General features: G+C 37.7%; 1 protein-coding gene and 1 long non-coding RNA gene across 5 annotated transcripts; one reads left to right on the top strand and one right to left on the bottom strand.

Moving 5' to 3' along the window:
- Window positions 1-529: 529 nt before the first annotated feature.
- LOC114846514 (uncharacterized) lies at window positions 530-3,998 on the bottom strand. 4 transcript variants are annotated; one of them, XR_008693288.1, is made up of 9 exons: window positions 3,605-3,817; window positions 2,884-2,981; window positions 1,704-2,337; window positions 1,458-1,517; window positions 1,287-1,326; window positions 1,031-1,049; window positions 868-950; window positions 696-780; window positions 530-586 (listed from the first exon to the last, which is right to left on the bottom strand). XR_008693288.1 is itself a non-coding variant. In XM_055504645.1 (9 exons), exons 2-3 carry the CDS (start codon window positions 3,699-3,701, stop codon window positions 2,146-2,148), a joined length of 933 nt encoding a protein of 310 aa, XP_055360620.1. In that variant the 5' UTR covers window positions 3,702-3,705; window positions 3,824-3,998; the 3' UTR covers window positions 530-586; window positions 696-780; window positions 868-950; window positions 1,031-1,049; window positions 1,287-1,326; window positions 1,458-1,517; window positions 1,704-2,145. The 4 variants fall into 4 exon arrangements, 3 of the variants coding, with proteins under 3 accessions (XP_055360620.1, XP_055360619.1, XP_055360621.1); XM_055504645.1 differs by adding an exon at window positions 3,824-3,998 and having other exon boundaries at window positions 1,704-2,981; window positions 3,605-3,705; XM_055504644.1 differs by having other exon boundaries at window positions 1,704-2,981.
- LOC129603435 (uncharacterized) lies at window positions 2,531-3,455 on the top strand. Its single transcript, XR_008693289.1, has 2 exons — window positions 2,531-2,624; window positions 2,775-3,455. It is a non-coding gene; the product is annotated as an uncharacterized LOC129603435 (long non-coding RNA).
- Window positions 3,999-15,172: the final 11,174 nt, after the last annotated feature.

Here is a 15,172-nt window from a genome sequence, read left to right as displayed (position 1 = left end):
TGATCTTAGATCAGCTTGTCTCCTTTTGCTAGAGATGAACTCAGGTACTGGAGATTGTCACCAACCAGTGTGGACACAACATGCAGTTACATCATTATTGTTTCAGACTCGCTAATCTAATTATTACATATGTATTCAATAAGTTGATGTATGTAGTAAAGTAAGGAAGAGGTTCCTAGGGACAAATGAACAACCTGATTAGTGTTACAACAACATTCTGATCTCAGTCTGTTATTTAGCGCTTCATGAAAGTGTTATGAAGGTGTCATAAGTAATGAGTAATTATTTTTACCATTTTACCAACCTATTCAGAGTCTCACAATAAAACATGAAGAAATACAAAGTAAATGATGTTTAACATGAAATGTATTTATTACAATTTGTTTCAAATGATTTATGAAAATGACTTGTCCTGAACGTCTTCTGTTTACAGATGGAGGCCAACACCACTGATTATGTGAAGAGTCTCCCAAACCCCAGCAGCACAGAGGGAGCAGTGATAAAGACACTTCCTCTATGTGGTTGGGACTGGGAGGCTCCCCTCTGTCGGGACCGGAGGCTGGAGGGAGCAAAGAGCCGAAGGATGCTAGAAGAGAAACATCACAAACAGATGTGTTGTTAACATACAAGTCTGCATTGAGATGTTATTGAGATGTTAAGCTTATCACCACTGTACTACTCAGGTGATTACTTACAGCATTGAGCCTCCATAGACACAGGTGACAACTTCTCTCCAGGTGGTCCTATGGTGTCTGTTGTGTCCATCCTCCACAGCTGCACCTGTCGCAACCAAAACGAAAACATTGGCTTCAGGAGCACATGACGTAAAGTACAGACTACGAATAAGCCACCACATGTCATTCTTACTGAATGTAATTGTGCAGCCGTAGTTCCTGCAATCGCTCTGACATCTCCTTGGACTGCAGGACCATGGTCCAGATCGGTCGTCTCTGGTAAAGTGAAAGCATTACAATGCAGAGTGAGTAAATACGTCAGAGAAATACTTGAAGGACATTTTAGTTGTATTTACCATTGCCTGGTGTCACCTTCTGCAGATAAAAGACACAAAGACAAACAATTACACTACTGTCAATTTAAATATATGAAAAGTCAAATGAAAATTTATCCCAACTTAACATCTTTATTTACCTACCTTGTGTTTTTTTAACTTAATTTATGTAAAAAAAAATAAAACAAATAAAGTGTCACCAGATAAGTGTAACTTATACTATGTTTTCCTTTATCTCAAACAAACAGAACAAATAAAGTGGTACGTGTCTCCTCACCTCCTTCTCCTCGTGCCCTCAGCGCCTTCTCCTTATGAAACTGAATGTGAAGAAAGATAATTCATTTGTAGGATCAGGTTGAATTTGAATGTAATACAAACATTTATTTTCCACTCAACTACTTCCTTTGACATCTCTGAAATTGTCACACAATCAAAATCTTGTACTCACCTTTGTCTGCTGGACTGACAGACACACTGGTCAGTACATCAGTATCAGTGGCACTGCTCCCTGTGGTGTGGAGCATGATTAGAACAGCAGACAACCATGTGTCCCCTCCAAAGCACATAACACTGCAGTCCATCCTCCTCTGCCACTGAGGAGCTTCAGTGGGAGATGACATGTGTCCCCAGTGCCACTGTAACTGAACTGACCTATGGCTGTAGAGGAAAACATGGTAATAAAAATAATAGTTACCCTGCCAGACGCTAGAGCAACTTGCATGGGGGGGGTCGAAGGCCCTGCCAGGCGCTGAACTCAGCCTCCAGGGTGAAAGAAAAGTCCATCCCACCACCATGCTGAACTGTAAACGCAGGCCCCAGTGCCAGACGCAACCTGCGACAAGAACTGCCCAGCCAGACGCAAAGGCTAGTTCTCAGGGTAAATATTAACATTCAAACCTGTATTCATCCAGGAAAGAAAGAAAGGTCCCAGTGCCAGACGCTACCTGGGACAAGAACTGCCCAGCCAGACGCAAAGGCTAGTTCTCAGGGTTTGGATGAATATTTAAAATTATGAAGAAAGAAATCAAGAAAAAAAAAAGAAGACAGTAGGATAAACTGGTCCTGTCAAAAACAGAGGCCAGTTATCCGTGAACAAAGAGGTGGCTGCTGCCATCCAACAAAGGCAAAGACCAAGTTTACTGTGTGACACAGTGTCTCACAGTAAAACATGGTCTTTTGGGAGCAGCCCCCTCCTCATCACTGTCCTCCCTACCTCTACCAGGTGTGCTGCTGCTGCTGCTGCTGCTGCTGCTGCTGCTGCTAGGAGCCTCGTTGGTTTCCCCAACCGCTAAGTCCTCGCTGGTCCCTTCCACTGTGGAGCCTGAGTCCTGAATAACAGGAGACAGGGAAAGGCCAGCATCGGGAACACAGGGCAGCTCAGAAGGAGCCACAATAAGTGGAACCAGAGGGGAAGGAGCAGGGGGTGAAGGTGGAATAGAAGAAGAAGGAGCAAAAGAGCATGGAGGAGAAAGAGGAGGAGCCGGAGAGCAAGAAGGAACAGGAGAATAAGGAGGAGGGGGCGTGGAAGGAACAGAAGAAAGACGAACAGGAGAGCGTGGAGGAGAATGAGGAGCAGCAAAAGAGCAAGAAGGAACAGGAGAATAGGGAGGAGGGGGTGTGGAAGGAACAGAAGAAGGAACAGGAGAGCGTGGAGGAGAATGAGGAGCAGCAAAAGAGCAAGAGGGAACAGGAGAATAGGGAGGAGGGGGTGTGGAAGGAACAGAAGAAGGAACAGGAGAGCGTGGAGGAGAATAGGGAGGAGGAGGTGTGGAAAGAATAGCAGAAGGAACAGGAAAGCGTGGAGGAGAATGAGGAGGAAAGAGATCAGTGTAAAGAGGAAGTTGTGTGTAAGAAGGCAGGTCAAAGCGGGGTACCTCAATGCCAGAGGTGGGGGGGCCAACTTCCAGAACGTGGGAAGTGGCTCGCTCAAAGCGAGTCCTCCAACGCCTAGGTGGACGACCGTGCACAGCAACTGTGTGTGAAGGTCAGAGAACAGACATTTGGAACTCACTTCATCTTCTTCATTCAAACTACAACAGGAGGCCTGTAACACTAAGCACCTAAACTGCATTCATGCTCACATTAGCTGCACTAACCACCCTGCATCACATGCATCATCTACTAGTCAGGTTTCTACCATGTTTTCACACATGACAGGAAATGCTGCACTTAGTACAACAGTATCAATAGTTTTTAGCTCTTTAAAAGTACAAACTTAGACGTCTTCTTCACACGTGTTTGTCTCATTGAAACGAGACATATTCTCTACACTTGTCTGACAAACAAACACATTTTTGCCGCAAATGGAAAATATAGCGCTTGGTAAAAAAAAGTTTAGCTTAGCAAGCTAACACGGGCACCTTGTTGCCATGGTGATTAAGAATGGGCGCCGAGTCGCCATCTTTATTTTTATTTTTACCAAACCTCCAACGATAAATGGGGAAGAATTATGCCAAAGCAAAGCAAAATATCAACGCTTCCACCTTTCTTAACATATTCAACTGCTATTACACCTAGCATTTAACCTTTCAGTCAGTGTTTACATCGTTGACCGTCAGACTGTACACACTTAAGACACTAGGAGGAGCCGCTTACCTTCCCCCTCCGGCTGCCACCGCTGTCTGCCTCCGCGGCTCCACCGTCTGAACCGTGTCCAGAGCTCCCAGATCCTCGGGGGCAAGTGGCGCTCCATTGCTCTTGCAAAACAAATTAATATACTCACAGATTTTCTTTTGCTGTCAATGTCTGCAAGACCAGAGGCGAATGTGTAAAATCACATTGCTGCGCTTCTTTTATAAAGTCAGCGGCGGTTACCATGGTTTTGACGCACGTGCACGGACGTGCGTGACAACGCAAAGGGGACACAGTGGCGGCCATCACACGCAGCTAAGCGTTCTCTGCTAGCCTAAACATGGTCAGATTTTGTTTGCAGATAAAATGATTCTCCGTGGTCTGTTTTCTTCGTGTCATATTATATCCGCTTGGTTTCGCCGCTCCAACTGTTGTATATTATTGTAAAGTTTTTATCCAATCATATTTCATCAGACTTGTGTAGCCAGGCGATAACCAATCCGATAACCAATCAGATCTCGAGTCTGCGACACCGATTCCGAACTATGAGGCACTCTTAGCTCTGATTGGTCAGAAACCTAGTCAATCTTTTTTTATTTCTGGTTTCTCCCTGCATATTATTTCCGTGCTTACCATGCACAGGAATTAAAACATGGATTTAAATTTGAACTGAATGTTAATGGAAGATGTTGAAATTGTTTAGGGTTGTTTTAACAAAGACGTTTTGTCTGAGAGCGGTTTTATTAAAACTTTGCTATCCAAACAAGCTGTGTTTGGATAGCAAAGGATGGGGTTGGTGCTCTGTCAGAGTAAAACACAGCAGTCCAGTGGATCGCCATTCATTCATCCGTCATTTATTTTTTTAATTAGTGGGAGAGCTGAACAGCTCTCACACTATTGTTATCTTCGGTCTTTATTATTAGTGGGAGAGCTGAACAGCTCTCACACTATTGTTATCTTCGGTCTTTATTATTAGTGGGAGAGCTGAACAGCTCTCACACTATTGAGATCTTCGCTCTTTATTATTATTAGTGGGAGAGCTGAACAGCTCTCACACTATTGATATCTTCGCTCTTTATTATTATTATTCTTATTATTTCGCCCGTTTTTCGGTCGCTATCTACTTCTCAACGCTTCATCGTAGAATCATCGTTCAACGTTCTAAACGTGCGTCATCGTTAGACGATGCAGGCTATTACTTTTCACGTTTTCAGCTTTTCAACTTTTAACGTTATTTAACGTTTTTCGTCGTTTTTTTATAATGGTCGTCTATGGGAATCATCGTTCAACTTTCTGTAAACTTCCCTCTTTTCATCAGCGTCTATCATCGTCATACTTTGGCGTAGAAACGTCATTTCAACGTCAAAAGCGTCTATCATCTTTCATCGTTCTCTGTGTAAATCAGCGTCCTCATATCTTTTATAGTTTTCGACTTGTGAGCGTTTAAATATTGTGTGGTTTTTGTTAAATTTTCAGCTTTTCCATTAGTGTGTATTGGGTCAGTTAGAGTGCGTGATGTCACAGCTACAGTGAGAAGGTGCGCTTTTTTAAGACAGAACTTCTGTCTCTAACTCGTCACTACAGCCACAATTTTTACTCTATCAACATAAGTACTTCACTAAATCGTAGTCATACTTGTCTTCTTTCTAATGATGTGTCTGGATATACCCTCAGACCTATACTTTAGTCGCTATCAACCTCAAAGCGCAGAGAGATCCCGAAATTCTCCCATAGACTCTAATGATAATTTTCGGCAGACGTCTGGGGAGAAAAACAGAGGAGACATATTTTGAAATTGCCACTGTGGCTACAAGCTTTTATCCTCAAACATAAAATTCACACCATTTGCTCATTGAAGCCTTGGGACTCGTAAAATGAAATAATTTTTGTGATAACTATCATGGTTTAGCTGGAACAAGCCTGTTTATACAGGGTGAAACTCTGCTTTTTACAGAGCAGAGTGAGCCTGATTTTCCCGCCTTTCGTCTCCATGGCGACGGCGCAGCTGCAGATTTCACTGACAGGTCAAACTGCTGATGCTCTGTGTACAGAGCAGTTCCATGCTTATTATTGATTACTCAACTACAATATTGGATTGTGTAGTAATTAAGCACACACTTCCTCTAAATCCTTTCAAAATAAAAGCACCAAGCCAAATAATTAGCTTTAATAGCAATATTCTGCTTTTAGATGGGTAATTATGACTATTTAAAGATAGATTAACAGTTTAGTAATTACCCACACATGCTCCCTTTACATCCTTTCAAAATAAAAGCACCAATGCCAATTATTAGCTTTAACTGCACTGTTTTTGCCTTTGAATGGGTAATTAAAGACTAATTGACAGTTACGCTATTACCCCCCACACATTTCCTCTAAATCCTTTCAAAATAAAAGCACCAATTACAATTTATTACCTTTAATGGCAAGATTGATTAAAAAATTTGTGGTTCTGAATACTTACCAATCGTTAATGGGACTACTTTAGAGTTCAGTAAATAGCCACTCAAACTTATTAGGGTGCTTTTATTCTGAAAGGGCTAAATCTAATCTTTTGCTTTAATAGGGCTATTCTTGCTATTGCATGATAAATTATGACTATCTAATGACTATTTTATAGTTTAGTAATCGCCCACACACAACCTCTAAATCCTTTCAAAATAAAAGCACCAATGTAATTTATTACCCTAAATGGCAAGATTTTTGTTTTTGACTGGTAAATTTCTACTAGTTATTAAAATATTACACAGTTAGGTAATTATTTACAAATACTTTCTTCAAATCAAAAAGATAGTCAGCTTATTTATGATTGTCAACAATGCACATTGGTCAACCTTTTAATCTTTGACATCTTTTAACCGTGGTCAACTTTTGAATCATTGTCATCTCTTTAATATTGTCATAGTATGACCTTGGTCATCTTTTTAATCATCATCTTTTTAATCGCCATCTTTTGTCATCATTTTAATCTTTGTCATCGTTTTCTCGTTTTCATCGTTTTGCCGTAGTCAACTTTTTGACGTCAGCAGCTTAATCAGCGTTTGTCATCGTTGCGGCAGCAGATCAGCTCTCCCACGTAATTTCTCGAGAAATTACTTTTTCTAGTTAGTGGGAGAGCTGAACAGCTCTCACACTATTGTTATCTTCGGTCTTTATTATTATTATTATTCTTCTTCTACTTATTCCGCCCTTTTTTTGATTGCTATCTACTTTTTAACGCTTCATCGTAGAATCGTCGTTCAACTTTCTAAACGTGTGTCATCTTTAGGAGATGTGGGCTATTACTTTTTATGTTTTCAGCTTTTCAACTTTTAATGTTATTCAACTTTTTTCATCGTTTTTTTATAATGGTCGTCTATGGGAATCATCGTTCAACTTTTTGTCAACTTCCCTCTTTTCATCAGCGTCTATCATCGTCATACTTTGGCGTAGAAACGTCATTTCAACTTCAAAAGCGTCCATCATCGCTCAACTTTCTCCTCGTAAATCAGCGTTGTCGTATCTTCTATACTTTTTGACTCGTGAACGTTTAAATATGGTGTGGTTTTTGTTAAATTTTCAGCTTTTCCATTAGTGTGTATTGGGTCAGTTAGAGTGCGTGATGTCACAGCTACAGTGAGAATGTGCGCTTTTTTAAGACAGAACTTCTGTCTCTAACTTGTCACTACAGCCACAATTTTTACTCTATCAACGTAATTATTTCACTAAATCGTAGTCATACTTGTCTTCTTTCTAATGATGTGTCTGGCTTTACCCTCAGACTTATACTTTAGTCGCTATCGACCTCAAAGCACAGAGAGATCCTGAAATTCTCCCATAGACTCTAATGATAATTTTTGGCAGACGTCTGGAGAAAAAAAAGGAGGAGACATATTTTGAAATTGCGACTGTGGCTACAAACGTTTGTCCTCAAACATAAAATTCACACCATTTGCTCATTGAAGCCTTGGGACTCGTAAAATGAAATAATTTTTGTGATAACTATCATGGTTTAGCTGGAACAAGCCTGTTTATACAGGGTGAAACTCTGCTTTTACAGAGCAGAGTGAGCCTGATTTTCCCGCCTTTCGTCTCCATGGCGACGGCGCAGCTGCAGATTTCACTGACAGGTCAAACTCCTGATGCTCAGTGTAGGCAGCAGTTTCATGCTTATTACTGATTACTCAACTACACTATTGGATTGTGTAGTAATTAAGCACACACTTCCTCTAAATCCTTTCAAAATAAAAGCACCAAGCCAAATAATTAGCTTTAATAGCAATATTTCTGCTTTTAGATGGGTAATTATGACTATTTAAAGATACATTAACAGTTTAGTAATTACCCACACATGCTTCCTATACGTCCTTTCAAAATAAAAGCACCAATGCAATTTATTAGCTTTAGCTGCACTGTTTTTGCCTTTGAATGGTTAATTATGATTATTTAAAGACTAATTAACAGGTACGCTATTACCCCCACACATTTCCTCTAAATCCTTTCAAAATAAAAGCACCAATTACAATTTATTACCTTTTAATGGCAAGATTGATTAGAACATTTCTGGTTCTGAATACTTACCAATTTTTAATGAGACTATTTAAGAGTTCAGCAAATAACCACTCACACTTATTAGGGTGCTTTTATTCTGAAAGGGCTTAATCTAAATTTTTTGCTTTAATAGGGCTATTCTTGCTAGTGAATGATAAATTATGACTATCTAATGACTATTTTATAGTTTAGTAATCACTCACACACAACCTCTAAATCCTTTCAAAATAAAAGCAACAATGTAATTTATTACCCTAAATGGCAAGATTTTTGTTTCTGACTGGTAAATTTTTAATAGTTATTAAACTATTATTTTTTATTTGCTATTATTTTATTTTTATTTATTATTTAATTATTTACAAATACTTTCTTCAAATTAAAAAGCTAGTTAGCTAATTCATGATTGTCAACTTTTTAATATTTGACATCTTTTTACCTTGGTCAACTTTTGAATCATTGTCATATTTTTAATCTTGTCTTAGTGTGACCATGGTCATCTTTTTAATCATCATCTTTTTGATCGCCATCTTTTGTCATCGTTTTAATCTTTGTCAACGTTTTCTTGTTTTCATCGTTTTCATCCATCGTTTTGCCGTAGTCAACTTTTGGACGTCAGCAGCTTAATCAGCGTTTGTCATCGTTGCGGCAGCAGATCAGCTCTCCCACGTAATTTCTCGAGAAATTACTTTTTCTAGTTATTCTTATTATTTCGCCCCGTTTTTCGGTCGCTATCTACTTCTCAACGCTTCATCGCAGAATCATCGTTCAACGTTCTAAACGTGCGTCATCGTTAGACGATGCAGGCTATTACTTTTCACGTTTTCAGCTTTTCAACTTTTAACGTTATTCAACGTTTTCCGTCGTTTTTTTATAATGGTCGTCTATGGGAATCATCGTTCAACTTTCTGTCAACTTTCCTCTTTTCATCAGCGTCTATCATCGTCATACTTTGGCGTAGAAACGTCATTTCAACGTCAAAAGCGTCTATCATCTTTCAACGTTCTCCGTGTAAATCAGCGTCCTCGTATCTTTTATAGTTTTCGACTTGTGAGCGTTTAAATATCGTGTGTTTTTTTGTTAAATTTTCAGCTTTTCCATTAGTGTGTATTGGGTCTGTTAGAGTGCGTGATGTCACAGCTACAGTGAGAAGGTGCGCTTTTTTAAGACTGAACTTCTGTCTCTAACTCGTCACTACAGCCACAATTTTTACTCTATCAACATAATTCCTTCACTAAATCGTAGTCATACTTGTCCTCTTTCTAATGATGTGTCTGGATATACCCTCAGACCTATACTTTAGTCGCTATCAACCTCAAAGCGCAGAGAGATCCCGAAATTCTCCCATAGACTCTAATGATAATTTTCGGCAGACTTCTAGGGAGAAAAACAGAGGAGACATATTTTGAAATTGCCACTGTGGCTACAATCTTTTATCCTCAAATATAAAATTCACACCATTTGCTCATTGAAGCCTTGGGACTCGTAAAATGAAATAATTTTTGTGATAACTATCATGGTTTAGCTGGAACAAGCCTGTTTATACAGGGTGAAACTCTGCTTTTACAGAGCAGAGTGAGCCTGATTTTCCCGCCTTTCGTCTCCATGGCGACGGCGCAGCTGCAGATTTCACTGACAGGTCAAATTCCTGATTCTCAGTGTAGACAGCAGTTCCATGCTTATTACTGATTACTCAACTACACTATTGGATTGTGTAGTAATTAAGCACACACTTCCTCTAAATCCTTTCAAAATAAAAGCACCAAGCCAAATAATTAGCTTTAATAGCAATATTTCAACTTTTAGATGGGTAATTATGACTATTTAAAGATAGATTAACAGTTTAGTAATTACCCACACGTGCTTCCTCTACATCCTTTCAAAATAAAAGCACCAATGCCATTTATTAGCTTTAACTGCACTGTTTTTGCCTTTGAATGGGTAATTAAAGACTAATTGACAGTTACGCTATTACCCCCACACATTTCCTCTAAATCCTTTCAAAATAAAAGCACCAATTACAATTTATTACCTTTAATGGCAAGATTGATTAAAAAAATTTGTGGTTCTGAATACTTACCAATCGTTAATGGGACTACTTTAGAGTTCAGTAAATAGCCACTCAAACCTATTAGGGTGCTTTTATTCTGAAAGGGCTAAATCTAAATCTTTTGCTTTAATAGGGCTATTCTTGCTATTGAATGATAAATTATGACTATCTAATGACTATTTTATAGTTTAGTAATCGCCCACACACAACCTCTAAATCCTTTCAGAATAAAAGCACCAATGTAATTTATTACCTAAATGGCAAGATTTTTGTTTCTGACTGGTAAATTTCTACTAGTTATTAAAATATTACACAGTTAGGTAATTATTTACAAATACTTTCTTCAAATCAAAAAGATAGTCGGCTTATTTATGATTGTCAACAATGCACATTGGTCAACTTTTTAATCTTTGACATCTTTTAACCTTGGTCAACTTTTGAATCATTGTCATCTCTTTAATATTGTCATAGTATGACCTTGGTCATCTTTTTAATCATCATCTTTTTAATCGCCATCTTTTGTCATCGTTTTAATCTTTGTCAACGTTTTCTCGTTTTCATCGTTTTGCCGTAGTCAACGTTTTGACGTCAGCAGCTTAATCAGCGTTTGTCATCGTTGCGGCAGCAGATCAGCTCTCCCACGTAATTTCTCGAGAAATTACTTTTTCTAGTTATTTTTCTTCTACTTATTCCGCCCTTTTTTTGATTGCTATCTACTTTTTAACGCTTCATCGTAGAATCGTCGTTCAACTTTCTAAACGTGTGTCATCTTTAGGAGATGTGGGCTATTACTTTTTATGTTTTCAGCTTTTCAACTTTTAATGTTATTCAACTTTTTTCATCGTTTTTTTATAATGGTCGTCTATGGGAATCATCGTTCAACTTTTTGTCAACTTCCCTCTTTTCATCAGCGTCTATCATCGTCATACTTTGGCGTAGAAACGTCATTTTAACTTCAAAAGCGTGTATCATCTTTCAACTTTATCAGTGTAAATCAGCGTCTTTGTATCTTCTATACTTTGTGACTTGTGAGCGTTTAAATATCGTGTGGCTTTTGTTAGATTTTCAGCTTTTCCATTAGTGTGTATTGGCTCTGTTAGAGTGCGTGATGTCACAGCTACAGTGAGAAGGTGCGCTTTTTTAAGACAGAACTTCTGTCTTTAACTTGTCACTACAGCCACAATTTTTACTCTATCAACGTAATTACTTCACTAAATCGCAGTCATACTTGTCTTCTTTCTAATGATGTGTCTGGATATACCCTCAGACCTATACTTTAGTCGCTATCAACCTCAAAGCGCAGAGACATCCTGAAATTCTCCCATAGACTCTAATGATAATTTTTGGCAGACGTCTGGAGAAAAACAAGGAGGAGACATATTTTGCAATTGCGACTGTGGCTACAAACGTTTGTCCTCAAACATAAAATTCACACCATTTGCTCATTGAAGCCTTGGGACTCGAAAAATGAAATAATCTTTGTGATAACTATTATGGTTTAGCTGGAACAAGCCTTTTTATACAGGGTAAAACTCTGCTTTTTACAGAGCAGAATGAGCCTGATTTTCCCACCTTTTGTCTCCATGGCGACGGCGCAGCTGCAGATTTGACTGACAGGTCAAACTGCTAATGCTCAGTGTACAGAGCAGTTCCATGCTTGTTACTGATTAGTCAACCACACTATTGGATTGTGTAGTGATTAAGCACGCACTTCCTCTAAATCCTTTCAAAATAAAAGCACCAATCAAAATAATTAGCTTTAATAGCAGTATTTCTGCTTTTAGATGGGTAATTATGACTTTTTAAAGATAGATTAACAGTTTAGTAATTACCCACACATGCTTCCTCTAAATCCTTTCAAAATAAAAGCACCAATGCCAATTATTAGCTTTAACTGCACTGTTTTTGCCTTTGAATGGGTAATTATGATTATTTAAAGACTAATTGACAGTTACGCTATTACCCCCACACATTTCCTCTAAATCATTTTAAAATAAAAGCACCAATTACAATTTATTACCTTTAATGGCAAGATTGATTAGAAAATTTGTGGTTCTGAATACTTGCCAATCGTTATAGAGACTACTTTAGAGTTCAGTAAATAGCCACTCAAACTTATTAGGGTGCTTTTATTCTGAAAGGGCTAAATCTAAATCTTTTGCTTTAATAGGGCTATTCTTGCTATTGAATGATAAATTATGATTATCTAATGACTATTTTATAGTTTAGTAATCGCCCACACACAACCTCTAATTCCTTTCAAAATAAAAGCACCAATGTAATTTATTACCTTTAATGGCAAGATTTTTGTTTCTGACTGGTAAATTTTTACTAGTTATTAAACTATTACACAGGTAATTATTTACAAATACTTTCTTCAAATTAAAAAGCTAGTCAGCTTATTTATGATTGTCAACAATGCACTCTGGTCAACTTTTTAATCTGTGATATATTTTTTACCTTGGTCAACTTTTGAATCATTGTCATATTTTAATCTTGTCCTAGTATGACATTGGTCATCTTTTTAATCGCCATCTTTTGTCATCGTTTTATTCTTTGTCAACGTTTTCTTGTTTTCATCGCTTTGCCGTAGTCAACTTTTGGACGTAGTCAACTTTTTTGACGTCAGCAGCTTAATCAGCGTTTGTCATCGTTGCGGCAGCAGATCAGCTCTCCCACGTAATTTCTCGAGAAATTACTTTTTCTAGTTATTATTCTTCTACTTATTCCGCCCTTTTTTTGATTGCTATCTACTTTTTAACGCTTCATCGTAGAATCGTCGTTCAACTTTCTAAACGTGTGTCATCTTTAGGAGATGTGGGCTATTACTTTTTATGTTTTCAGCTTTTCAACTTTTAACGTTATTCAACTTTTTTCATCGTTTTTTATAATGGTCGTCTATGGGAATCATCGTTAAACTTTTTGTCAACTTCCCTCTTTTCATCAGCGTCTATCATCGTCATACTTTGGCGTAGAAACGTCATTTCAACTTCAAAAGCGTCCATCATCGCTCAACTTTCTCCTCGTAAATCAGCGTTGTCGTATCTTCTATACTTTTCGACTAGTGAGCGTTTAAATATGGTGTGGTTTTTGTTAAATTTTCAGCTTTTCCATTAGTGTGTATTGGGTCATTTAGAGTGTGTGATGTCACAGCCAGAGGGCGAGGGTGCGCTTTTTAAAGACAGAACTTCGGTCTTTAACTCGTCGCTACAGCCACAATTTCTACTCTATGAACGTAATTATTTCACTAAATCGTAGTCATACTTGTCTTCTTTCTAATGATGTGTCTGGCTTTACCCTCAGACTTATACTTTAGTCGCTATCGACCTCAAAGCACAGAGAGATCCTGAAATTCTCCCATAGACTCTAATGATAATTTTTGGCAGACGTCTGGAGAAAAACAAGGAGGAGACATATTTTGAAATTGCGACTGTGGCTACAAACGTTTGTCCTCAAACATAAAATTCACACCATTTGCTCATTGAAGCCTTGGGACTCGAAAAATGAAATAATCTTTGTGATAACTATTATGGTTTAGCTGGAACAAGCCTGTTTATACAGGGTGAAACTCTGCTTTTTACAGAGCAGAATGAGCCTGATTTTCCCGCCTTCTGTCTCCATGGCGACGGCGCAGCTGCAGATTTGACTGACAGGTCAAACTGCTGATGCTCAGTGTACAGAGCAGTTCCATGCTTGTTACTGATTAGTCAACCACACTATTGGATTGTGTAGTGATTAAGCACGCACTTCCTCTAAATCCTTTCAAAATAAAAGCACCAAGCCAAATAATTAGCTTTAATAGCAGTATTTCTGCTTTTAGATGGGTAATTATGACTTTTTAAAGATAGATTAACAGTTTAGTAATTACCCACACATGCTTCCTCTAAATCCTTTCAAAATAAAAGCACCAATGCCAATTATTAGCTTTAACTGCACTGTTTTTGCCTTTGAATGGGTAATTATGATTATTTAAAGACTAATTGACAGTTACGCTATTACCCCCACACATTTCCTCTAAATCATTTTAAAATAAAAGCACCAATTACAATTTATTACCTTTAATGGCAAGATTGATTAAAAAAATTTGTGGTTCTGAATACTTACCAATCGTTAATGGGACTACTTTAGAGTTCAGTAAATAGCCACTCAAACTTATTAGGGTGCTTTTATTCTGAAAGGGCTAAATCTAAATCTTTTGCTTTAATAGGGCTATTCTTGCTATTGAATGATAAATTATGACTATCTAATGACTATTTTATAGTTTAGTAATCGCCCACACACAACCTCTAAATCCTTTCAAAATAAAAGCACCAATGTAATTTATTACCTTAAATGGCAAGATTTTTGTTTCTGACTGGTAAATTTCTACTAGTTATTAAAATATTACACAGTTAGGTAATTATTTACAAATACTTTCTTCAAATCAAAAAGATAGTCAGCTTATTTATGATTGTCAACAATGCACATTGGTCAACCTTTTAATCTTCGACATCTTTTAACCGTGGTCAACTTTTGAATCATTGTCATCTCTTTAATATTGTCATAGTATGACCTTGGTCATCTTTTTAATCATCATCTTTTTAATCGCTATCTTTTGTCATCGTTTTAATCTTTGTCAACGTTTTCTCGTTTTCATCGTTTTCATCGTTTTGCCGTAGTCAACTTTTTGACGTCAGCAGCTTAATCAGCGTTTGTCATCGTTGCGGCAGCAGATCAGCTCTCCCACGTAATTTCTCGAGAAATTACTTTTTCTAGTTGACAAATAATCTAGCTAGAGCCCAAAGAAATCACTCTCTATCATCGCTACTTTCTGTTTTCATAATAAGATGTAATTATGGAAATCTGCAAAAGAAATATCTAATATACAAATATACAATAAACGTCTCATCTAACAATAGTTGTGCACTTTTACTGTATAATGTAGGATTTGTTAATAGTTGACAGTGGCATCTAATGCTAAAAAACAGTATTAGTTGTCAACTTTGGTTTCGAATGAAATGGCTTTGGTCCATAAT

This window comes from Betta splendens, chromosome 19 (genome assembly GCF_900634795.4).
Source record: "Betta splendens chromosome 19, fBetSpl5.4, whole genome shotgun sequence".
Classification (NCBI taxonomy): domain Eukaryota; kingdom Metazoa; phylum Chordata; class Actinopteri; order Anabantiformes; family Osphronemidae; genus Betta; species Betta splendens.
This window is presented reverse-complemented; position numbering and strand designations above follow the sequence as displayed.